A 26,649-nucleotide genomic window follows, 5' to 3' on the forward strand; every position below is an offset into this window, starting at 1 on the left:
AGTTAAATTTTGTGAAATGTAACCCTGGTGCTGGTTAATCAAGCTAGACAGATTTTTTTTATACCAATGATTTTAATTAAAGTAAAATACTAGAATACTTTTTATTGAAATACTCTATTAAAATAAACATGTCCAAATACTTCCCAGAAATGAAATGACCCTTGTCTGATGAATGAGGAATTCTATAATCTTTGATATATATAATACTTTAGAAGAAGATTCAAAGTTAAATGATATAATTTAAACTTTTCAATTATTTAATTCTTAATGACTAATGTCAGAAATATTCCAGGAAAACTTCCTTTATTTCTAAAGATTATGTATGTTTAAAATGGACTCCTACCTTTACCAGATCACACTTGCCATATCTGAGCTAAGTGTAACCAGAATTTCCTGTTCCTAATTTGGTCCCATTTCTTCCAGACCACTGCAACCAAAATTCCAATAACCAGATTTGCTGTGTTCTGTAGGCATATGAAGTATTTTATTTAGACCGTTTCTAAGGATTCTGTGTCAAAAGACTTACATGCAGCATTCAAGATTACTTTAATGAATACAGTCTAGTCTTTGAGAGATCATGTATCATCAAGGTCTGTAGAGTTTTCATTATCATTTGCAACAAGCGCTTCTCTATTCTCATAAGTCCAAAAGCCATTCAGATCAATTAGAATAGTGGTGACTGTGTCTCCTTGATTACTGTTGATTAAATCCTGGAGAGAGATTTTCAAAGGATCCTTTGGTTTTACCATGTCAAAGATTTCATCCTGCAAGACAGGAAGAAAAAATACAATGAAATTTGCTATCTGATTCATTTAATTTCTATCACACAGTGATCTAAAATTTAGGGCTAGCACTTGAGCTTATATAAAATTTTTTTGTTCTAGTTTTTCCTTTTTCATTTAATAGGCAATCCATCTGTTTTCTATATACACAGAATTTTAGTGGAAGATTCCTTAGGTAGAGGCATACCCTGGAGGATATTTTGATTTCAGTTCCAGACCACCGCAATAAAGTGAATATTTCAATAAAGCAACTCATGTGAATTTTTTTGTTTCCTAGTGCATTACAAAGGTTTATCTTTACACTGTAAGTCTCTTAAGTGTACAACAGCATTGTATGTAATAAAATGTACATACCTTAATTAAAGAATATTGCTTAAAATGCAAACTATCGTTTGAGCCTTCAACAAGTTGTAATCTTTTTGCAATAGTAATGTCAAACATCAGAGATCAACATATAGCTAATAATAATAATGAATGCTGTGAAAATTACCAAAATGTGAAATAGAGATAATGTTGTTGGAAAAATGGCACCAATAGACTTGCTTGACTAGGGTTGCCACAGACCTTCAATTTATTAAAAACAATTTTTTTAAAGGTATGCCTATATGTTTCTTATAAAGAAAGTGAAGCTCAGTTAAAGCTACATAGCTAATTAGTGGCAAAACTATCTAATGTAGTGTTCTTTGTATATGTGGTAATTACTTATATCTCTATTTTCTTCTAATTAGGGGTAAAGCAGGGCCTTGATTTAATGCAGACTTGGCTCAAAGTAAAAACTTAAATGCTTTAGAGCCAAGACATGGACAAAACTTCATTTCCAATAATAATGTCAATGTTTTACTCTGGACCTGGAATGGATAGGGGGAATATTAAAGAATTAGTCTTCCACAATGACACTAAATGGTGATAAAAATAACTAGAACAGATGGAAGAACCTTTTCTATATTATTAAGTGCACTATAAGATTACTTATGGGGTATCAGTACATGTTTTCTAATCTGTTTATATTAAAATCACTCAATGTACTTAGTAGTATTTAAATTACATTTTTAAAGATTAGAACAATTCAGGTAAATGTATGACTTTTAATCTGGTGTGTATGTGAAATTTCCCTTTCCACATTGGTGGCCATATAAAATGACTTGTTTTTAAATTGCCAGTTGCATAGTTTCAGATTTGTCTCATTTATATTAAACCGACATAGCCTTTTATTATATTTGGTTAAAATGGGATGGGTTATTTTATTACATTACTTCACCTGAACCAGTACTGGATGCCCCTATGTGTTTTACAGCTGATGAAGGTCTGATTACTAAAATGTTAAGTAGTGACATGTGTTTCAAATAGTAGTGGTTTTCATACAGTAAGATTGATGTCCTTAAATAATACTAAAGCAAGCAAGCCCTCTGAAGGAGTGGACTAAAAAAGTGCCTGAACCTAAAGTTTGCCCCAGTTCAGTAAGGTGGAACAGACTGCCAAAAGATACAGGCTGTACTGATTCTTTTAGTTTTCAATCTGAACGAATGCTTCCAGTGAGAACACAAGACTGACAGCGTTAAAATGTTCAACTGTGTAAATCATTAGTCCCATCATTGTCTCAGTTGCTAATGACTTCAGTATTAATTCAGAACAAATAACTGCAAATACTTGGTTCAGTATATCATAAGTTGCTTTCAGGTAAAAACTTCATTTAATACAAATGATTATCTGCCGTAAATTATATAAATTAAAGAAAAAAGTAACCTTGACATCTTGAAATGAAACAGGATCCTGTCCATGGATTTTCATTAGTTCTTGTATGGCCTGTATTTAATAGAAATACATCCTTAAACAAAAAATATAAAATACACAACATTCCCTGTCCTGTTCCCATGGCCCCCTTTCTAGTTCTGTTTCCTATCCTATCAGACCATAAGTCTCATTGTTTTAACCATCCTTGCCAATTTTCTCAAATTCCTTGACCTTGCTTTAAATCTGTTGAGCAAAACCTAAACACTGGATTGGTGTAGTCATCAACTTTTCTAGACCTACACATGGAGAACTTCATAAGGAAAGTATACAAGAGTACAGATTACTATTATGTAAGATTACTATTATGTAAGAATGGTCTCCAACCCCAGACAGGCCTTACAACATGGCCTTGCAATTCTGTTACGATCTGCTCCTCCCATTTTCTAGGAATGCTGTTCACACCTTCACCATTCTTTAAGGCACCCCGTCTACCACCTCCCCTCCCACCCTATACTTCATATTCTTGACAGAAAAACCTCCCTCAAATCATTTTATGAACTTTAACAAAAAAAAAAGACTGAAGAAACTGTGGTGATCCAGTTGGACTAACAAATATTTTAGGTGGGAGTCATTCACTGGAAAATATGAAAGCTTAAAATTGTTGGAAAATAATCAGTGAAATATGTTTTGAGTGCCATTCTGTAGTGCCACTGATCCCAGTGTGCACAGGGCATCTCTGCAGCATACGGGAATCTGAGTACACTCTCATCTACTGGAGCAGCAGACGTGGATGAAGTGATCTAGAGTGCATATGCGGGCCTAGCTTTATCACTGGGATACTGATGCACAAAGGCTTTACACACAGCCAGGCTCGGTACCAGTAACTTTACCTTAGCCCATACAACCAAGTCTAAAACAAATGTATAAAATATTTTCAGTGTATTTAATAAAATATCATAAGAGTAGAAGATACTATAAAGAAATAGTTGTGAAAAGGGACTGAGTAGTTTGAAAGATATATTTACTGTGTTTTCCTAAAACTGAATTTTCATTTAATAGGTCTGCTTAAAGCAGGGGCATACCTATGATAGGTGGGATCAGATTCTCAGATTAGTCATGGATATAAGTCCATGTGGCATTCAGTTTTTAAAAAATGCACCCTCATACTGGATGTAATTTATTTTATCCTTATAATAAGATGTAGTCATTACTACCTAGAAAATAATAATTTCTCGTATTCCCTTTCAGGGAATTTAACATGAAATTATTAACTATATACTCTGAAACTTAGAAATCAGACAAAGTTATTTTAGGAGTATCACAAAATTTTTAAATGGAAAAAAAAACCTTCCAGGGGAAAATGGTTTACAACAAAAATGTGAAAATGTCCATTTTTACTGTTTTAAAAAAATGTCAAAAAAAAATGTCTTCTTACCATTGATCTTCCGTATAAAAACCAGATGGTCTTCTGAAAACTAGCTATGTGGCAGTGGAGTGGAATAGTACTGTACAAAACCATTCCATCAAGTAGAAAAGCCACCATTCAAACTGATGGTGATTTATCTTAAAAGGTGAGGAATGATTTATCTTAAAAGGATGGACATTCCTACATTTACACCTGCTACAGCTGAATGCTTATCAGATACAATCAAATTCCACTTCAGAGCTCATCATGCTATTCTCTGAGACTACCTATGGCACAGAATAAGTATTTCAGCAAGTCTGTTTCACACTGAAATATGAATTCTAGCCAACTTTTAAATTTGTATTTGTTATAGCATAGCAACTAAAAGAATCTACAACTACCAGGTTGGCAAAACTTCTGTGGAAAGGAGTTCCCTTTTCTGAATGTGTCATATTTCTATAGAATTTTACATACTAGTTTTTGATCACCAAAAGCACAGACTTTCTCAGGCATGTTTTTATCTCCACTGGTTAATAAGCCTGACATGTATTTACACACTTCTAAAGTACCTTACAACTAATCAAATCAGCACTGATTTAGCCCATTTATATTTTCAAAAATAGAAAAAAACTAAAACTAGACTTGATTTCCTTCTGAAATCTGTTATATAAATCCTTTTGCTAAATGTAAACACCCCAAGTTAGATAAAATTGTCCCTTAGTAGGTAATTTAAACCAAACTGTATAACAAAGGTACACTTACACAAATGAGACTTACCCTAAAGAAATAATTAAGGGAAAAGACATTCAGATACCCTTTGTTCTCAATGTCAAGTAACTTAAAAATATACTGCAGAGCTGCAGGTTCTTTGCGGTTTTCTAATGCAAGAACAAAATCCAGGTAGGTCTTATAGTCCTAAAGAAAAGAAAATGATGATCATTAGAATCCTTATTTGTAATTTGTAATTAACTTTTCAAATGAATGTCTGATGATTGGAGGCTATTTTGTAATCAAAGACGGCAATTTTTTAATATGAAATGCAAAATTCATACTTAACTATACTTAATGTTGGTTTCTAGGAATTCTATACACTGCAGTTAACCTGTACAGACAGTTAGTTTTTGGGGGCACAGCTCATTTTCTTGTGAGATTTGCTGTGTTAAATCATAATTTTCATTTGTCAGGCTTTTGAAATGGACAGGAGAGTGACAGCTGTTGTGTATGGCCACTAAATTTACATTTTCAGTTCAGTGTGGTCGTATGAAATACTGCTTTGAAATTTTAATTCAGATGATTTCCAATAAGTCATCTTAAGAGTACCAGATATTCTACAGTGATCTGACACTGTTCTCATCCAAAAGGGAGCAAACAAATACAAATGAAGCCTAAAAAGACATGAAGAGAACAGAAAGCTTTTTCTATGAGAAAAGCGTAGTCACAGATTACTTTTTTTGCATGGTTAAAAGACGTAAAGTACTTCAGAGATTTTCACTTGGGAAAAAAATGTTTATAATCTTGGAAAGGATTTTTTTAGGCTAAGATTAAGAATTCTTTTCTGATAAACTCTATGTATAAGAGCTAGAGGTGCAGCCTTATCATGGTCTAAACTCCACGCCTAACGGTAGCTTCTGATTTTCTTTATTCATCACGTCATTAGTATACTCCAAGCTGCTCACTGTTTAGGCAGCTGTGGGAGTCATGAAGCAGTTTCTGTGCCTTTTCCCTCTTTTTCTTTGGCAGTTGGTTAACAATGGATTCATTTAGAAAACTGTTATTGAAGCTAAATGATAAAACCTAAAACTCTGATTCTCTGCTGACAGTAGGACTATTTCTTAAGCATCATTGGTTTGAAAAAGCTATCAGATCCTTAACACATATTTTTAATAGCAAAAATGGAGACTTAAAAATGCTATTTAGAATTTTCTTCTCAAGTATATATTTTGAATTGTTGTGATAAAAGGACAGGCGCATGTTAGCGAATCTTTAGCTACTAAGGTAGTCACTTAGAATAATACAACCTGATTCTTAGATTTAAATCATGGCATATATGGTACTATATCTGACCTGGTAACTCAGTGAGTGAACCATCTATATGAAAATAGTCAATAGTATTTACCCGTTTTTCAGATTTTTATTTTTTTTACTAGCCTACAACATTCCTCTACAGTAGTTGTACCAACAATGAAATGAACAAAATAGTAAAAATTTCTATTTGTCCTGAGTGCATAAGGGAAGTAATGTTTTTAAGCAAATTTATCTTAAGATCAAAGGCTCCGAATCTCAAACAATTTGATCAGTTCATACTTCTTAAGATACTGTTTGTTATACACTGACAGAAAATACTGCTATATCACATCAAGAAAAAGGCTTTTGTGATTAAATATGGACAGAGGACCTAAACATGCATTTTTCTGAAGAAGATATCAGATGGCCAACAGGCACAGGAAAAGATGCTCAATATCACCAGTCATTAAGGAAACACAAATCAAAATCACAATGAGATCACCTCACACTGTTCAGAATGGCTACCATCAAAAAGAACTAACAACTTCCCTGGCAGTCCAGTGGTTCAGACTTGGCACTTCCACTGCAGAGGGCATGGGTTCAATCCCACTAAGACCCCTCATGCAAAAACAAAAAAACAAATAAAAGATAACTAAAGTGTTCAAGGATGTGGAGAAAAGGGAACCCTCATGCGCTGTTGGTGGGAATGCAAACTGGTCCCAGCACAATGGAAAACAGTATGGAGGTTCCTCAAAAAATTAAAGATAGAACTATATGATCCAGCAATTCTATTCCTGGATGTTTATGTGAAGAAAATGGAAACAGTAATTTGGAAAGAGAGGCACCCCAGTGTTCACAGCAGCAATACTTACATAAGCCAGGATACGGAAGCAACCTAAGTATCCATCGACAGATAAGTGGATAAAGATGACATGGTATATATACAATGGAATACTACTCAGCCATAAAAAGAATGAAATCTTCACACAGGGAATATAGTCATATTTTGCTATAACTTTGGTATGTAATCTATAAAAATATTGAATCACTATGGTGTATACATGAAACTAATATAACATTGTAAGTCAACTATATTTCTATTTTAAAAAAAGGGCTTTTGGAAATTGTGGGAGTCTAAATTTTCAAAACTCAGGAGGTTTAAACCACTACCATTTCTCCATCATAAGTGAGACACTCCTGGAAAACACGGTCTAAGAAGACATTGGTCATGGTTGCTGTTCCATAGCGGGAGAGCTCTTCTTTACTGAGCATGCCATTGTGATCCTTATCAAGATTCAAATACTGGCCTTGGGAAGAAAGACAATAAAAAGACACTTATGACCAAAAGAAACAAAAAGTTATTTTTATTGGTTAATATTTTGATCTTTAAACTCATTTTGTTACAGTCAAGGTAGTCACCTACTATTCCTTTAATCTCTATCAGAACAATGTTAAGCCAGAAACCAGTCAAAGAAAATTCATGATGCCTTTATGCTGTGTCACTTACATTATTTGTTTTCAGTTTGCAACCTTTTAGAACTTTCCTAGGATTCTAAATTAGATGGAGGTAGGGGGTCAACTCGGAGAAGGCAATGGCAACCCATTCCAGTACTCTTGCCTGGAAAATCCCATGGGCAGAGGAGCTTGGTGGGCTGCAGTCCATGGGGTCGTGAAGACTCGGACACGACTGAACGAATTCACTTTCACTTTTCACTTTCATGTATTGGAGAAGGAAATGGCAACCCACTCCAGTGTTCTTGCCTGGAGAATTCCAGGGACGGGGGAGCCTGATGGGCTCCTGTCTATGGGGTCGCACAGAGTCGGACACGACTGAACCAACTTAGCAGCAGCAGCAGCAGCGGGTCAACCAACATAAAGCACTGGAATGCTGGCATTTGAAAGCAGAGGTCAAGGTTGCCAAAACAAGTCAGAAGATCACTCAATAGAACAGTGTAACAGACTAATGAAATTCAAGAAAAAAGCAAACTAGGTCCAAAGACATCCTTCTGTGGACCCTGAGAGCAGCATTTTATCACAGTGCAAGATCATAGGCGATGTTCATATTAATGTTCCTGAGTCAACAATAGTCAAACCACATTCCTTATGTTATATTAAAGTGCTGCTGCTGCTACGGCTGCTAAGTCACTTCAGTCATGTCCGACTCTGTGCGACCCCATAGACGGCAGCCCACCAGGCTCCCTCGTCCCTGGGATTCTCCAGGCAAGAATACTGGAGTGGGTTGCCATTTCCTTCTCCAATGCATGAAAGTGAAAAGTGAAAGTGAAGTTGCTCAGTTGTGTCCGACTCTTAGCGACCCCATGGACTGCAGCCTACCAAGCTCCTCTGTCCATGGGATTTTCCAGGCAAGAGTACTGGAGTGAGGTGCCATTGCCTTCTCCGATATTAAAGTTCTAGAAATGTATTAGATTAAGAATCACAAAAATATAAAGCACTGGCACTTCGCTGTATAGCAGAGATTGGCACAACATTATAAATCAACTATATTAAAAATATATACATATACACACATAAAATGTTGGTATTTAAACAAAATTTAGTAATCTAGGATAGAAGCTCTTAAGAAAATTAGAATACTTTGATCTTAAGGTAAATTGTGCTGTGCTGTGCTTAGTTGCTCAGTCGTGTCTGACTCTTTGCGATCCCATGGGCTATAGCCCGCCAGGCTCCTCTGTCCACAGGGATTCTCCAGGCAAGAATACTGGAGTGGGTTGCCATGCTCTCCTCCAGGGGATCTTCCCAACCCAGGATTCGAACCCAGGTCTCATGCACTGCAGGTGGATTCTTTACTGCCTGAGCCACCAGGGACGCCCTAAGGTAATCAGGCTATGTTTAAAATTGTCCTTTGAATAGAAGTTAACGAAACATTTACTGAGGAACAGATAATTCAAATTTTAGCATTATGATAAGAACATACCATACACCCTTAGGGCAGAAGGAGCAGAAAACCAATTTGTTTCTTGACTCTCCTTGGATAGTTCCTCATCCCTTAACTAGATGAACATAGAGACATAATTAGAAAATAGCAACTATCAAGTGATAGAATTAAGTAATTTAAAAACATACTTACCTCCAATAAATCATCTAGGAAGCTGCATGCTAAAATATCTTGAATTTTTATCTTCCCTTTAAAGAAGAGAAACACAATTACTTAATTTTAAAAACAAGAGCAACTCAATTTTATAAAAATGTTGTTTTAGAAGAGCAATCACACAATTGGTATTTTAAAGCTTCCTAGCTCTCATGTTCCAAAGTCCTTGCTATATATTGATGTTAAAAGGGAAATCTGCAGGGAATAGTTAATAAAATCTCATATAGATATGTCTACCTAATATACCACCAAATATATATCCAGTTGATAAATTCCAAAATTACATTAATAGAAGATTCCAAAAAAAGTTAATTTTTTTTGTGGTTATGGATATGATAATGTTAGTAGTCAAATAAAGAGACTGTCTCCATTTTCCTTTGGAGGTTCTGGAATAGAAAACAATATAAAGCACAGTTAAGAGTAGAGAGCTGGGATTTAAATACCATTTCTAGACATGCAATCTATCTAAGTCTCAGCTGCTTTACACATAAAATGTGGATAATAATACCTTCTTTATGGAGTTGAGAAGGAAATGAAAGAATTATGTAAACTGCTTAGCGTAACAGTACATAATAAACAGTCAAAACTGTTGGCTATTATTATTTTGTAAATTTCAAAGGGAAAAGATGTGTATGTCTTTAACAAAGGCATTTAAAAAAGACTGACAGCTACCCCATACTGTGATGGATTCACACAGCTGCCACTTTCAAGGACCTAAAAGAACCAAGGACTTTGGTTTGGGCCTTCTGTTCCTTTCTCTGTCCCAGTCTAGCAGGTTAGAACAGTTGATAGAGTGTGCTGTTAAAACATGAGGCAAAATTTACAAATCTTATCTTCATATAGGATGGTTAACTTGAGAATGAGAAAAATACATTATGGCTAAATGGTCCTCCTACCTTCCAATTTGTATTTTCCATCAAAAAGAATAATTCTCCAGTATATTACCCATTAGGGCTAGCAAATATATCAATACCTGGCTTCTTTAAACTGGAAAGAACCATAGGTCAGCTAGTTGATAACTTCATTTTAAAGACAAATTGTAAATGGTTATGTCACATGCCCACTGTCACATAGCTGATGGTGGTTGGTGCAAGTAAATCAAAAGATCTATATATCAAAATATTTATATATCAGTGGTAATGACATGTTAGGAAAATTAATTACATTTTAAAGACTTATCTCTAGTTACTGAGATTTAGAAAATGTCTAAGTGAGATAAGATTTTCTTTTACCTGTTCTTAGAGGGTCTAAAAAGAAGAAGAACTTCCTAACTGCTGTACAAACATAAAAGGAGTAAAAAGATTTTTCCAGCCCATCTAACTGTGGCAAAGTAGGGATAAGTTCCAATATGTAGTTTTCTAAATCCTGAAAGAACAAAACAAAATACAATTTTACAGTGTTAAATGTCTGATCTTGATTTTTCATTAGATACTAAAATACAATTTCAGTCTGAAAATTATTCAGCATTGAAAATATAATAATGAAATAAATTTATAACTGTATTAGTGAAGTTATTTTATATATCCCATTTATTTACATCTTAATATATTTTTGAATAGGTAACACATTCTACATTGTTCCAAAGACAAAAGAAACAAAAAAGTATTAATTGAAAAGTTTTCTTCTCACCTATTTGTTTTCCGCAGACGTAACCTACATTATCAGTTTTTGATATATGTCCAAAGATAACCGATGCACATCTAAGCTAATACATATATATGTATATTTCTTTTCCTTTTTTACCAGGATGTAGCAGCATACCATGAAAATTCTTCTCTTATCTTCCTTTTATCACTTAGCAATATACTTTGTGGGCTTCCCAGGTGGCTCAGAGGTTAAAGCATCTGCCTGCAATGTGGGAGGCCTGGGTTCAATCCCTGGGTCAGGAAGACCCCCTGGAGAAGGAAATGGCAACCCACTCCAGTATTCTTGCCTGGAGAATCCCATGGACAGAGGAACCTGGTAGGCTACAGTCCACAGGGTCGCAAAGTCGGACACGACTGAGTGACTTCACTTTCACTTTCTTTTTCACTTTCAATATACTTTGCAGTCATTCCATTTTGGCTCTTGAAGAACTTCTACTCTTTAAAATAACAGCTGTCTATTATTTCACTGTATGAATGTACCATAATCTATTGAACCAGTCTTCTACTACTGGACGTCTACACTGTTAATAATCTTTTGCGACACTAAAATCCTATAGGGAATACACTGGCAGACCAATGGTTAGGGTTCCATGCTTCCACTGCAAGGCATACAGGTTGGATTCCCTAGTCAGAGAACTAAGATTCCACATGCCACTCAGCATGGCCAAAAAAAAAAAAAAAAAAAAATACTATAGGGGCCAAGGTAATTTTTCACTCATAGATACTATGGGGGAATATAGGACATAACTTCTATAAGTTGAATTGCTGGGTCAAAAGCATGTGCACATTTATAATTTTGATAGACATCAGCAAACTTCACACTTCCCCAGGAAGGACATACTGATTTCACACTACCACCAGCATTGTGAAGGCTTTATCAACAGCTTCCAAATTATGCCCCAGGTGTGATACACTAAACTCAACGAAACACAGCGACATCTATTGGATACTGCACAACAAATCACCATGGGCTAGAGCTATGAATTCAAGGTCATTCACATTTCAATCACATTAGATTGAAATTTAGTCCTTTTGATAACATCTATTCTTGCTCAGACAGTAAAGAATCTGCCAGCAATGTGGGAGACCTGGGTTTAATCCCTGGGTCGGGAAGATTCCCTGGAGAAGGGAATGGCAACCCGCTCCAGTATTCTTGCCTGCTACATCTCATAGGGCGAGGAGTCTGGCGGGCTATAGTCCATGGGGTCGCAAAGAATTGGACATGTCTGAGCTACTTTCCCTTGACTCCATTTCATCCTTGCAAAGCTAGGTTTTCGGTGGTTGCTGTGATAAAGCAAGTATCATGTGAAAATTAGTGTGGCAAAGGAATCAAGGATGACTGTGTCCGACCCAGGGCCGAGTAACTGTACAGTGCCAGCTAAAACTAACGGTTAATGGGCTTCCTTGGTGGCTCTTGGAGAAGGAAATGGCAATCCACCTCAGTATTCTTGCCTGGAGAATTCCCTGGACAGGGGAGCCTGGTGGGCTATGGTCCATGGGCTCGCAAAGAGTCGGACATGACTGAGCACACAGCACTGGAGGTAAAGAATCCGCCCGCCAATGCAGGAGACGCAGATTCAGTCCCTGGGTCAGGAAGATCTCCTCGAGAAGGAAATGGCAAGCCACTCCAGTATTCTTGCCTGGGAAATCCCATGGACAGAAAAGTCTGGTGGGGTATAGTAGGGGTTACAACACAGTCACACACAACTTAGTGACTAAACAACAAAAACAACTGGTTAATAAATGGAGTTGTTAGGTATTTCTTTTGGCCATTTTTCTATGGAAAAAATTACTGAGACAATAAGGGCACCTCAGTGAACTGGAAAAGTTTGGGAACTCATGGTCTATTTTATATTCCTTCATTAAAGTCATTATCAAACTTTTTGATCTTTGCCAATCTGATAGGTAAAAAATGATATTTTAGTGTAGATCTATTTGGCATTTCTCTCATATAAAGTGAGGTTAACATTTTTTTCCCTGTAATTAAGAAGCATTTGTATTTACTTTCTGCAAACTATTTATATCCTTTGCCCAGTTTTTACTGGGTTAATAGCCATTTTATTCTTGATTTCCAGGAGCTTTTTATCCACTAGAGTAATTGGTCATTTGTCTGTGAATAAGTTGCAGATATTTTTCTTGGCTTACTGTTTTCTTTTCTGTTTTTGAAAGTCTTTATTGAATTTGTTACAATATTGTTTCTGCTGTATGTTGTCTTCTTGACTGCTAGGCATATGGGATCTTAGCTCCCAGACCACTTCCCCAACCACCACAGATCAAACCTGCACCCCATGCACTGGAAGGCAAGGTCTTAACCATGGGACCGCCAGGGAAGTCCCAGCTTCTTGTTTTTACTTTGTTTATGATGGTCTTTGCTTTACAGATTTTTAAAAAATTAGCTGAACTTGTTTTTTAGACTTTTCAGCTTTGTCATATTCAGAAACGCTTTCTCTATTCCAAGATTATACATTTAAATATCTCTCATGGTTTCTTATATTTTACAATTTTGTTACTTTTGCTTTATCCCTCCTGATGTATAATGTTTCTACTTCCTCTGAGATACTTTATAATCTAAGTTGTATAACCAATGGCATCTCATACATGGTGAGCCCAAAACTGGACTCTTGATCATCCCCAACCCTAGTCCTCACCTATTTCCCCCTATTCCACTATTTATTCAAAGTAAAAAATTTAAACCTGGTTCCTACCTTTTCTTTATCAAGGCCCCTACACTTTACCTCCAACATCTAATCCAGCAGCAAATTTTTGTTGTCGTTGGGGTGTGTGTGTCCAAAATAAATACTAAATTGATCTATTACTGGCTTCTTCACAGACATCATCCTGATTTGGGCCACTATCATCTCTCACCTGGACAACTACAGTAGTTTCCTAATTGTTCATTGACTCCAGGCTCCTTACAATTCATTCTCCACACATCCAGTGATCTTTTAAAATGTAAACCAGGGAGTACCCTGGTGGTCTAGTGGTTAAGACTCTGCACTTCCACTGCAGGGGCCATGGGTTTGTTCCTTGGTAAGGAGACTAAGATTCCACAGGTCGAGCAGCATGGCCCAAAAAAAAACCCCAAAATTTAAAATGTAAACCAGGGAGTTCACTGATGGTCTAGTAGTTAGGAGTCTGGACTTTTACTACTGTGGCCTGGGTTCAATCCCTGGTTGAGGAACTGAGATTCACATGCTTTGTGGCCAATAAACAAATACAATGTAAACCATATCTGACAGAGTCAACTTAAAAGTTCTCTTGGCTTCCTATTAGTCTCAAAATAAAACCCGAACTCCCTACCATGCCCTAATACAAGTGGCCCTGCCTACTTCTCCAACTTCCCCTTCTGTCAACTCTGGTGCTGTGCTGTGCTTAGTCGCTCAGTCATGTCCAACTCTGCGACCCCGTGGACTGTAGCCCACCAGACTGTTCTGTCCAGGGGGATTCTCCAGGCAAGAATACTGAAGTGTGTTGCCATGCCCTCCTTCAGGGGACCTTCCTAACCCAGGGATAGAACCCAGGTCTCCCACTTTGCAGGCAGATTTTTCACTGTCTGAGCCACCAGGGAAGCCCAAAAATACTGGAGTGGGTAGCCTATCCCTTCTTCAGGGGATCTTCCAACCCAGGAATCGAACTGGGGTCTCCTGCTTTGCAGGTGGATTCTTTACCAGCTGAGCTACCAGGGAAGCCCCTTGTTACTCTAACCCTTGCTCATATGCTCTAGACACACTGGCTTCCTTCTGCTTCTAAAACAGATCAGGTTTAACTGTGCCTTGGGGACACTGAACTTGCTATTCCCTTTGTATTACATTTTCAAAAGGCTGGTTCTTTCTCATCCTTCATGGCTAAAACTCAGTCACTAGTTCAAAGAGGCACCTTTCATCTTATCTAAAATAGTTTCGCAACCCCAGTCATACTCTTTCCTATGACCCTATTTTTTCCCTAGAACTTGTCAAGTCTTTGAAATCATATTGCAGATAATTTAGTGTCTGCCTCCTCATTCTGTTAGGAAAAAAGCACCTTATTATACATAAGGGTAAGGCTTGGCGATGTACCTAGCATAAATTAAGTGTTTGGTAATTGCTTATTTAAGATTTAATAGTTGAATGAAAGTTTGCCTATACTACTCAAATTACAGATGTTGGCGCTGGAAATCACTATCTTTTAAATAAGGGAGACACAAAGTCTGGTTTCAAAAGGCAAAGCACCAAGGTTAGGAGAGAGGTTTTTTCCCTTTGAGAGAAGTGTTTCCTTTCATTGACAGAAGGGAAGATTATTCCCTTTTAAACACAACTATAGAGATACACTGTTGCTTTTTTCTCCCTTCTCCCCATCCCTTTTAAAATTTTTGTTTCCATTCATGGCAAGAGGCAAAAAGAGATAAGTTTGTTTTGTAAACCAACTAATGGCTGACAAGAATCCTCAGAGCTATAGAAGTATTCCAATATCTGACCTGAATAAGTATCAACAAATAGTTAATATATCTTCTTTGCTATAGAGAGATGGATAGAACCAAGAACCTTTTATTGTCAAGTCGATCTGAACCTTAAAGGAGAAGAACAGTACTGTGGCCCTAGAAAGGTTAAGTGTAAATGTTCAGTATGAGCTAACAGATTCTATCTATATAAATCTGGATAAAACAGAGTGCAACAAATTATAACAGGAAACAAACTATAACAGGGAATCTGCATTTCTTTAAATCTTATATTCGAACATATATCTAAGTGATTAATTATCTTGGTTCATATTTATGCATAACTCCATTCCCATTTTATATATATTTGGGAAAAAATTCTGAGCTGAAAAGAAACATGTCCATATAATTAAAATAGTTACAAGAAAAATAATGATTTGTATCATGAGGCTGTAATATAATTCTTTGCTGATAACTCGGCTTAATTACATTAGTATATGTGTGTAAGTGTGTGTGTCTGTGTGTCTGTGCATGCTCAATTGCTCAGTCATGTCCAACTCTTCACAACCACCTAATGGGTAATAAATATCCTCTTGGTAACTGACCTTATGACCCAAACCTACAGGTAGGAATATAGTCACATTATTTTTCTTATATTTCTTAAAAAAGGAAAAACTCCTTGCCCTTACATTATCTGTAATCTCAACATCCAGTGATAACTATTATTTAGCATTTTGGTGTCTAGAGTAGTTATAAAAGTAGGTTAATACTTACAGATTCCCGAAGATACCCTTGTCCAGCAACATCATATAAACTGAGTCCTATTCTTGTTTGATGAAGCCAAACTGACAGTAAATGAGAAAATGAAATATAATTATTAAGATCTAGCCTTTGGTATATATATGCATAAAAGGAGATAAAGAGAGATTAGAAGGACAAGCTAATTTAATAACTCCATAAACATATATTTTCTCACATGTACTATTCATTAATCCAAAAACTGTTTGAAATAAATATACCATAGAATTAACTGCAGATATCAACAATTCTACCATGCCTAAAGTGACAATAAAGTTGATGCCCTTGAGAATCCTGGTGTTCCACCAAAAAGGAGTATAAGTTATGCCTTCAATGAAGCAGATTTTATTCTACTGAGGTTAATTACTGCAACCAAATATCAGTTAAAGATGGTACACACAGAATTTGACGAGTCATTATGGAACTTATAGGAATCATAACAACTCCATGTTGTTTAATAAAAGCTCCTTGAGTGTACGGCTACAGTTTTGAGTTTGAAACTATCCTCTCAGGCAACTCAACCTGTAATATATTTGTGAAATGAAATGACCAGTGAATTAAAATATTTCAAATAACAATCCATTAAAATTCTTGGTTCAGCTTTTGATATATCCAGTTAGCTAGCATCTTCAGAAGAGGTTTTTGTTTTGTTTTTTATAAACTTTTTTATAATAGTGAACCCAAATATATGGTAGAAAATTTCAGCTCTAGTAAGTTCCAGGAGAGAATCATAATAATAGGAAAACAAATCTTGGTCAAAAGACAAGAAATTCTGCTATTCAAATGTAATAAAAGAGATGTTTGACATGGAAGGGCTATTATAAAAGCAAAGACCCAAATTCTTGATTCTCAGATAGGAGTTGAAGCAAAATGAAAATGGAGTCACCTTTTCTCATGACATAATTAAAGAACTGCATGATGGAAATTCTTCCATAAGAATCTGTATGAAGGAGTTTAGCAAAGACTTTTGCTGTGAAAAATTGCCTAAGAAAAGAAAATAAATGTTAAATCATCTGCCAATATAATAAAAAAATGACTTCTATATGATTCAGCAGAAAATAGCACAAATTCAAACAACTAAAAATCAAAGTAGAGGGAAAAAATCAAAGTGAGAACTATCAAAACTTAAAATACTAAGTCATATATCTTTAAATTCTATTGCCTTAAGAATGAGGGACTACAGTGTTGTAAATAAACTATATTATTTCTTTTAACAACTTTATACCAATGTAATAGTCTTGACTATAAATAATTTTATTAAACTTGATTAGTTTAATGAAAAGTTGACTTAAATGATCATATCATTGACTTAAATTTTCATTAACATTTATTTGATGCATTTAAAATGCTAAATGTAACATACTCTTACATTAATTATATTATTCTTACTTGCACTTTGGTCCAGCTTTTTCACCAACCTTTAAAAAATTTTCATAATTAATCATTGCTTCTTCTCCAATCATGGGTGGTGTCTGGTGCTTGTCCAGCAAAAACCATAAGTTCTTAGGAGAATTGCAAAATTTTAAGATATTTAAGATGTTATTATCAACAGAACAAAAAAATTTAAAAATAGTTTTAAAATGTGTTATTTCCATTAAAATGATGGACTACTGTCTATCACTGGGGCTTCCCTGATAGCTCAGTTGGCAAAGAATCCACCTGCAGTGCAGGAGACCCCAGCTCAATTCCTGGGTCAGGAAGATCCACTGGAGAAGGGATCGGCTACCCACTCCAGTATTCTTGGGCTTCCCTTGTGGCTCAGCTGGTAAAGAATCCACCTGCAGTGTGGGAGACCTGGGTCTGATCCCTGGGTTGGAAAGATCCCCTGGACAAGGGAAAGGCTACCCACACCAGTATTCTGGCCTGGAGAATTCCATGGACTGTATAGTCCACGGGGTCACAAAGAGTCGGACATGACTGAGCGACTTTCACTTTCACTGTAGGGTCAAACTGCAAGGGTTAAAATCCCAGCCCTGTCTTTTATCTTGGATGGTGGACTTAAGCTTCTTGTGTTTCAAATCTCATTTGTAAAGTAGGGATAACAGTCCCTACATCATACAGCTATATGGATAAAAGAGGAACTGTATATGAAAATTTTAGAACTTAGTAAGCACTCAATAAATGCTAGCTATTTTTATTATGTTATTAGTAATCAAAGGATAAAGAAGATGATATTCTTCTTAATATGACTCCCTACAATAGTGGTTCTCAACTTTGGCCTCACATTAAAATTACCTATGGACTTTAAAAAACAAGACAAAACTCTCCTTGGGACACATAAGCTTTGCAGTTGATTCTGGTGGGAATCATCACTTCAGAGCCTGTGCTTTCAGCCACTTGGCACTACTGTCTCCATTTAGGCGCCCTGGGATCCCTCATGACACACGTAATACAAATACGAAACGGCCAAGAATTATTCCATTCTTACCTGTAATTCTTCATTATCCAATAGTTCCCTGCTTTTCCTTTGCAGAAAGACAGCTCTGGATTCTTCTCTTAATTTCTGTAGTAAGACTTCATCTTCAGCTGGCAGCTAAAAATGCACTGCAGTTAATTTCTACACTTAAATTCTAGACCATTGGATTATGCAAAATGTATCACTTCATGGCAAATTGATGGGGGAACAATGGAAATAGTGACAGATTTTATTTTTGGGGGCTCCAAAATCACTGCAGACAGTGACTGCAGCCATGAAATTAAAAGACGCTTGCTCCTTGAAAGAAAAGCTATGACCAACCTAGACAGCATATTAAAAAGCAGAAACATTGCTTTGCCAACAAAGGTCTGTCTAGTCAAAGCTATGGTTTTTTCAGTAGTCAGGTATGGATGTGAGAGTTGGACTACAAAGAAAGCTGAGCACCTAAGAACTGATGCTTTTGAACTGTGGTGTTGGAGAAGACTCTTGAGAGTCCCTTGGACTGCAAGGAGATCAAACCAGTCAACCCTAAAGGAAATCAGTCCCGAATATTCATTGGAAGGACTGATGCTGAAGCTGAAGCTCCAATACTTTGGCCACCTGATGTGAAGAAATGACTCATTGGCAAAGACCCTGATGCTGGGAAAGATTGAAGGCAGGAAGAGAAGGGGACGACAGAGGATGAGATGGTTGGATGGCGTCACCGACTCGACGGACATGAGTTTGAGTTAAGCTCCAGGAGTTGGTGATGGACAGGGAAGCCTGGCGTGCTTGTAGTCCATGGGGTCACAAAAAGTCAGACACAATTGAGTGACTGAACGGAACTGATCTGGTCTAAAAAACTATATATGCAACTGTCTCAAAAGTACTTTTTGTATCTCAATTTTGCTTGACTTCAAGTCATCATTTATCTAAAAAGTTCATTTAACAAAAAGAGATCCACAGAGAATTCAGCGATCAGCAAGACCAGTTCTGCCTGGAAAAAGCTAACCATCTAGCTCAAGTTTCTTTTTTTTGATCCAGAGTTTACTTAAATATAAACACATTTAGTATGCGTCCACAATATATCAAACATCAATACACACATTCTAATTTAATCCTACTAGCCCTGTGTGATGGATTTCATCACACTCAGTTTAGAGGTAAGGAAATCAAGGGCTGGATGACTATCAAGAATTCATATGCAATTAATCAGTCCCAGACCCAAGATTTAAATCTTCGGAGTTCCAGTCTATTTTAATTTTTTATGAGTTGTTTTCTTTGGTTCCTTGTTCCCCTATATCCTCATGTCCTAATGTTAATGACTTGCCCAAAGTTGTGCAACTAGAGTAATAAAACATGCATCTGGGTCTTCTGCCATCAGGGATTCAGTGTATTTTCTCTCTCCATCTCATTTCCATTACTGGGTAGTTAGGTTATCTCTCCCTTAAGCAGACTTCAATGCTACTTCCTAGTGACTGCTAGGAGTAAAGTACTATGACAGATAATCGACGGAAGATAACCATCCCCAAACTAAATGTATCAGAATGTGTCATGCTTACTTTCCTTTATGACCCACCACTTTTTCTATTTTCTCAATGTAGCCCAAGTTTCACTTTATATTCATAGAACCGTTCCCAGTGTAACCTTAGCCTGATACAGAATTAAATCAGGACTAGCTGAAGAGCGACTTTTAGCCAAGTATGCCTGGTGAGATTGGATCACCTTACGTCTCACAGATGGTCAAGCCAAAGTCTAACTAATTGGCCTCCAAGGCAGAGGTTCTGCTTATTGTGGTGATTTCCCTAAGCTGGGCTTTAAAATGATTCATCCCAACAACTTCAAATAATTTGCTTTGAGAATTTCTTCTTTCTTTTATGTATCTTTGCCCCATCAAATGTAGCTGTGTAATCCATACTCCAAATTCGGGGCTATGATTTTACTTTATTTCTAAGAACTAAGATGCCATCCTTTCCCATCAAAGAGGATGGAGAAGGAATAAGCACCAGGAGGTGAGGCTGGGGTTGAGACAGGAACTGTGTGCCAGTGGCTAGTCAACCAGCTAACCAGCCAAGGAGAGAAGTGGTGACCAAAGGTGACAGGTAGTTTCTCTGAAGCAGTGGAGTGGAAGGAGAAGAAGAAACCAGGGCAAGAACATCCCACAAGTCCGTATCTGCAGACCAGCAACCATTTGGGATCTAGAAGAGGTCAGAGAAGAGACAGAAATAGGGGAAAAGGGGATTCCCTCAGGAACCACAAGGGGACAGCTGGTATTGGAAATACAGGAAAGTGGAGTCCTGGGAATGGAGTGATGTCAGCATCTGAGGGCTCCTTCTGGGTAAGATAACAATTTCACAATCCTGATTACATGAGATAATGAACATAAAATGTTCTGAAGTAGGTGGACACTCAATAAATGTCAATTCCCTTCTCAATCCCTCAGACTACAAAAAATTCTCAGTTGTCTAACTGCCTTTGATTAAGAAAGTATGAAATGCAAAAAAGCAAAAAGAAAAGTATGTATGCAGTGGCCTCTTTTTTGTTAAACACACACATACAAAAATCTTTGTTTATGTCTCTGGCATTAGCTGCTTTTCCACAACAAACATGGATTAGTCTCAATTTTTCAAGGGCTGGGAGACACAGTATTACATAAAAGTTTTCAGTAAAATGATTCAAATGAAAAAAGTGTGTACTTGAAGAAATAAGTTAAAATTATCTGGATAATCCACTTATATCAATACCTCACTTACCTTAATGCAAGTAAAACATAATATTTACTTTCTTTGCAAATAATATTATAATTAATTGAGTTTAGAAGGCAATAGGTTTAACAGACATTCAGCTAAAATTCCAAAGTTAACTTTATGATGGTAGCTACACTTTCCACAATACTAAATAGGTCTTATTGTTTTCAGTAGCCTTCGACTTTAGCTGTAAATAGCTTTCTGAAAGTCTTACTGTTTTATCTACAACGCTCTTCAAAGCCTTCTTTTACCATTTTGGCACAAAGAAACATATAATTAAGTATAGCTCTTAAAGTTTTCCATTCTCAATCTATTTTTCAGTTTAGCCTTGAGCAAAACATTTTACACCATATGAGTAAAAGACAAAGTTAAAAATTATGACCAACCAAGTAAATCTAAGTCTTATAGAAAGCCTGACAACAGAACCCAATAGAATACCACAACTAATATCCATAATAAAAATTAGGAAGAAAGAACTTAAAAAAAGTGGCAAGCAACAACTTTGTGTTCTTATACCAATTTATATGAAAAACTAAGATTTAACCAGGTCAAAAATAATAAGGTCAACTATAATAAAACAATATACAAAATTTAAAATATAATCAATTTATCTGTTTATAAAATAAAAGATTTTTATCCCATTTAAAAATTATACTTAATTTATAAACTCTGCAAGACATTTGCTTAGATATCACTTACCCTGTAATAAAACCGAGGAATGGTCTTATAAAATTCGTTTGTGTTTTTTCTACCTCCTTTCCATTCTGAGTAATACTTGGTAAATAAATCCATTTCTTCATCTTTTAACTCTTGTTCACTTTTTTTTTCTGGTAACAAAACAGATTAGGGAGGGAAAGAACTTTTAAAATCAGACAACATTTTTTCAAGACATCTATATACTATGCTCTAATTATAGCACAAAAAAGGCCTTCACAATTGTGTTTAGATACTAAGCATCTATTAACTTTCTTAAAATACCAAGAATCACTATCTTCGACTGAAACAGCCTCTTCTACATCTTCAACGAGTTTTCAGATGCTCCCACTTCTTATCACTGTACTTGCTCTTCCTCAAGTCACTGCCTCTCTTATAGACCTGACATGTTCTAATTCATTTAATCAAAAGTACTCATTGAGCACATACAACTCAGTATCAAAAAAAATATCCAATCAAAAAATGGGCAGAAGATCTAAATAGACATTTCTCCAAAGAAGACATACAGATGGCCAACAGGCACATGAAAAGATGCTCAACACTGCTACTTATTAGAAAAGTGCAAGTCAAAATTACAATGAGATCTCACTTCACATCAGTTGGAATGGCTGGCCATCATCAAAAAGGCCACAAATAATAAAAGCTGGAGAGGGTGTCAAGAGAAGGGAACCCTCCAGCACTGGTGATGGGAATTTAAACCGACAGCCACTATGGAGAACAGTATTAAGGTTCGTTAGAAAACTAAAAATAGAGTTACCATATGATCTAGCAATCCCAGTTCAGTTCAGTTCAGTCGCTCAGTCGTGTCCGACTCTTTGCGACCCCAGGAATCACAGCACACTAGGCCTCCCTGTCCATCACCAACTCCCGGAGTTCACTCAGACTCACGTCCATCGAGTCTGTGATGTCATCCAGCCATCTCATCCTGGGTCATCCCCTTCTTCTCCTGCCCCCAATCCCTCCCAGCATCAGAGTATTTTCCAGTGAGCCAACTCTTCGCATCAGGAGGCCAAAGTACTGGAGCTTCAGCTTTAGCATCATTCCTTCCAATGAAATCCCAGGACTGATCTCTTTTAGGATGGACTGGTTGGATCTCCTTGCAGTCCAAGGGACTCTCAAGAGTCTTCTCCAACACCACAGTTCAAAAGCATCAATTCTTCTGCACTCAGCTTTCTTTATAGTCCAACTCTCACATCCATACACGACTACTGGAAAAACCACAGCCTTGACTAGACAGACCTTTGTTGGCAAAGTAATGTCTCTGCTTTTTAATATGCTGTCTAGGTAGGTCATAACTTTCCTTCCAAGGAGCAAGCATCTTTTAATTTCATGGTTGCAATCACCATCTGCAGTGATTTTGGAGCCCAGGAAAATAAAGTCAGCCACTGTTTCCACTGTTTTCCCATCTATTTGCCATGAAGTGATGGGACCGGATGCCATGATCTTAGTTTTCTGAATGTTGAGTTTTAAGCCAACTTTTCCACTCTCTTCTTTCACTTTCATCAAGAGAATCTTTAGTTATTCTTCACTTTCTGCCATAAGGGTTGTGTCACCTGCATATCTGAGGTTATTGACATTTTTCCTGGCAATCTTGATTCCAGCTTGTGCTTCTCCAGCCCAATGTTTCTCATGATGTACTCTGCATATAAGGTAAATAAGCAGGGTGACAATATACAGCTTTGACGTACTCCTTTTCCTATTTGGAACCAGTCTGTTGTTCCATGTCCTGTTCTAACTGTTGCTTCCTGATCTGTATACAGGTTTCTCAAGAGGCAGGTCAGGTGCTCTGGTATTCCCATCTCAGAATTTTCCACAGTTAATTGTGATCCACACAGTCAAAGGCTTTGGCATAGTCAATAAAGCAGAAATAGATGTTTTTCTGAACTCTCTTGCTTTTTCATTGATCCAGCGGATGTTGGCAATTTGATCTCTGGTTCCTCTGCCTTTTCTAAAACCACCTTGAACATCTGGAAGGTCACAGTTCACCTACTGCTGAAGTCTGGCTTGGAGAATTTTGAGCATTATTTTACTAGTGTGTGAAATGAGTGCAATTGTGCAGTAGTTTGAGCATTCTTTGGCATTACCTTTCTTTGGGATTGGAATGAAAACTGACCTTTTCCAGTCCTGTGGACACTGCTGAGTTTTCCAAATTTGCTGGCATATTCAGTGCAGCACTTTCACAGCATCATCTTTTAGAATTTGAAATAGCTCAATTGGAATTCCATCGCTTCCACTAGCTTTGCTCGTAGTGATACTTCCTAAGGCCCGCCTGACATCATATTATCTCTCTTATATGTGGAATATTTTAAAAATAGATACAAATAAACTTATTTACAAAACAGAAAGACTCAGACATAGGAAACAAACCTATGGTTACCAAAACCTCGCTGCACTTCAACCTCACTGAGATCTTTGATTCTATGATTTATTTTCTCAAAAGTTTTCCCTCTTCCTGGTCTCACTTCCTTCTCAATATGCCTGTAGTTCTTTTCCTGAAACTCTTCTGCCAGCATTTCTCCTATATCTGGATTTGCCTTGTTCTTAATAACTGTGTTGGAGAAAACTGCCGAACTATGTAAACATTTGGTCCCACAAATTTATTTCATGGTAGTTAATAACTCAGCCTCTCAAAACCACCAATACATATTTTATTTGCCCTTGATGTCCTCTTGTTTATTCCTCTTGGTGACTGACTGTTCCAAACTTTCACTGCATTTCTCAGACCTGCTGTGTTCACCCTCAACAGATGAGAATCCTGCTCAGTTCACCAACAACTGAGTATACTGGGCATGCCTGGGTCCTCAGTCGCTTCATCTGTGTCTGACTCTTTGTGACCCCATGAACTGCAGCATGCCAGGCTCCTCTGTCCTTCACCATCTCCCAGAGTTTGCTCAAACTCATGTCCATTGAATTGGTGATGTCATCCAACCATCTTATCCTCTGTCACCCCCTTCTCCTGCTTTCAATCTTTCCCAGCATCTGAGTCTTTTCCAATGAGTCTACTCCTTGCATGAGGTAGGCAAAGTACTGGAGCTTCAGCTTCAGCATTAGTCCTTCCAGTAAACATTCAGGGTTGATTTCCTTATCTTACTACTTTCCTTCACATTACTACTCTTCTTCTAATTCCTTATTTCCAACTCAGTAAGTGGTACTACGATCAACTGAGCCCAAATCCCAAGAGTCACTCTCATTCTGCTACTGCTGCTAAGTTGCTTCAGTCGTGTCCGACTCTGTGCGACCCCATAGACGGCAGCCCACCAGGCTCTGCCATCCCTGGGATTCTCCAGGCAAGAACACTGGAGTGGGTTGCCATTTCCTTCTCCAATGTATGAAAGTGAAAAGTGAAAGTGAAGTCGCTCAGTCGTGTCCGACTCTTAGCGACCCCATGGACCGCAGCCTACCAGGCTCCTCCATCCATGGGATTTTCCAGGCAAGAGTACTGGAGTGGGCTGCCATTGCCTTCTCTGCACTCTCATTCTACCATTCACCTATTCTAGAGATATACAAGTATATGTGTGAGTGGATGAGTGCATACACACATGCGTCTTTCCAGAGTCAGGGATACTGACTCTCACTGAGATAAAATTGAACAACAACAACAAAAAAAACTGAAGAAGGTATACAGATATCCAGACAAAAGCGCATTCCAGGCAAAAGAAAACAGCCAGTGCCAAGGCACGAAAATGGGAGTATGCCTGGTGTATGCACGGAAGGCGGAGGCGGCCAGTGAGCTGCAGCAGAAAGAGCCAGTGGGAATAGCAGATGAGGGAGAGCAGATAAAGAGTAGATAGGAAATATTGGAGGATTGGAGGTTTAGGAGGTGAGAGAAGGAACTGCCTTGGACTGTAGGAGAGTCAATGTCTAGGGACACATGAAAGAAGTGTAGTTGAATGACTGCAACACCTATTTTAGGTTCAGTTCAGTTCAGTTCAGTCGCTCAGTCGTGTCCGACTCTTTGCGACCCCATGAATCGCAGCACGCCAGGCCTCCCTGTCCACCCCCAACTCCCGGAGTTCACTCAGACTCACGTCCATCGAGTCAGTGATGCCATCCTGGCATCTCATCCTCTGTCGTCCCCTTCTCCTGCCCCCAACCCCTCCCAGCATCAGAGTCTTTTCCAATGAGTCAACTCTTCGCATGAGGTGGACAAAGTACTGGAGTTTCAGCTTTAGCATCTAGCGGACATGAATTAAAAGTGAGACAATTCAGCTGCCCTGGATGGAGGTGTGGAATAGGAATGATAGTTTTAACCAGACTGATAAACAAACAAGTGGGAAGTAGAGGGAAAGAGACAAGGAAAAACGGATTATGAAGTCTAAAATGGGCAAGGAGGGAAGTAAAAAGTGTGACAATAAAAAGGCGGTAAGAGCAATGGTAGGATCGAAGGATTGTTGGCACCGCGACTTTGAATTATCCCTCACAAGTCGAGGTCAGGACCAAGCAAGTGATTGTCTAGGTAGCTTTTCATTCCTGCAAATCCCTTCCCAGAAAAGTGTAGGTCAAACCCCTCTGGATCGCTCAACCAAATCCCAGGCAGCCTCTTTTGTCAGGAGAGGTTTTACCAAAGGTGCTGTTCCTCCCCATCCATCGTCCCCCCCAGGTCCCTGGGGCCAGGCTCTCTCAGCGGGCGGCTCCTCCCAAACTCACTGTTTGGACTGGTGCTGGGTGTCGCTAACCGCCGGCGAAGAATTTCTTTCCAGTCCATGGCTGATTCCGGCCCACCAGTTCCCGCATTTGCTGTTTACTAACCGCTCCACCCACTGCCAGCTCCGGCGTCAACGCCGCCCAGTCCCGTAAAAAGTCATGAAGGCCGCGTAACTGCCATCTTGGACGCGGGCGGAAGTGGGGTAAATCGATCCCAGAGGCCACTGCGGAGAATACCACGATCAGGCCAACGGTAGGGC

General features: G+C 37.8%; 1 protein-coding gene across 1 annotated transcript; it reads right to left on the reverse strand.

Annotated features, from left to right (window-relative positions):
- PPP2R3C (protein phosphatase 2 regulatory subunit B''gamma) lies at positions 463–26,583 on the reverse strand. Its single transcript, XM_005695236.3, has 13 exons — positions 26,393–26,583; positions 21,731–21,858; positions 18,318–18,422; positions 17,279–17,391; positions 16,776–16,873; positions 15,866–15,936; positions 10,264–10,396; positions 9,011–9,066; positions 8,858–8,933; positions 7,093–7,229; positions 4,696–4,833; positions 2,526–2,585; positions 463–764 (listed from the first exon to the last, which is right to left on the reverse strand). Exons 1-13 carry the CDS (start codon positions 26,448–26,450, stop codon positions 576–578), a joined length of 1,362 nt encoding a protein of 453 aa, XP_005695293.1. The 5' UTR covers positions 26,451–26,583; the 3' UTR covers positions 463–575.

This window comes from Capra hircus, chromosome 21, assembly GCF_001704415.2.
Source record: "Capra hircus breed San Clemente chromosome 21, ASM170441v1, whole genome shotgun sequence".
Classification (NCBI taxonomy): Eukaryota; Metazoa; Chordata; class Mammalia; order Artiodactyla; family Bovidae; genus Capra; species Capra hircus.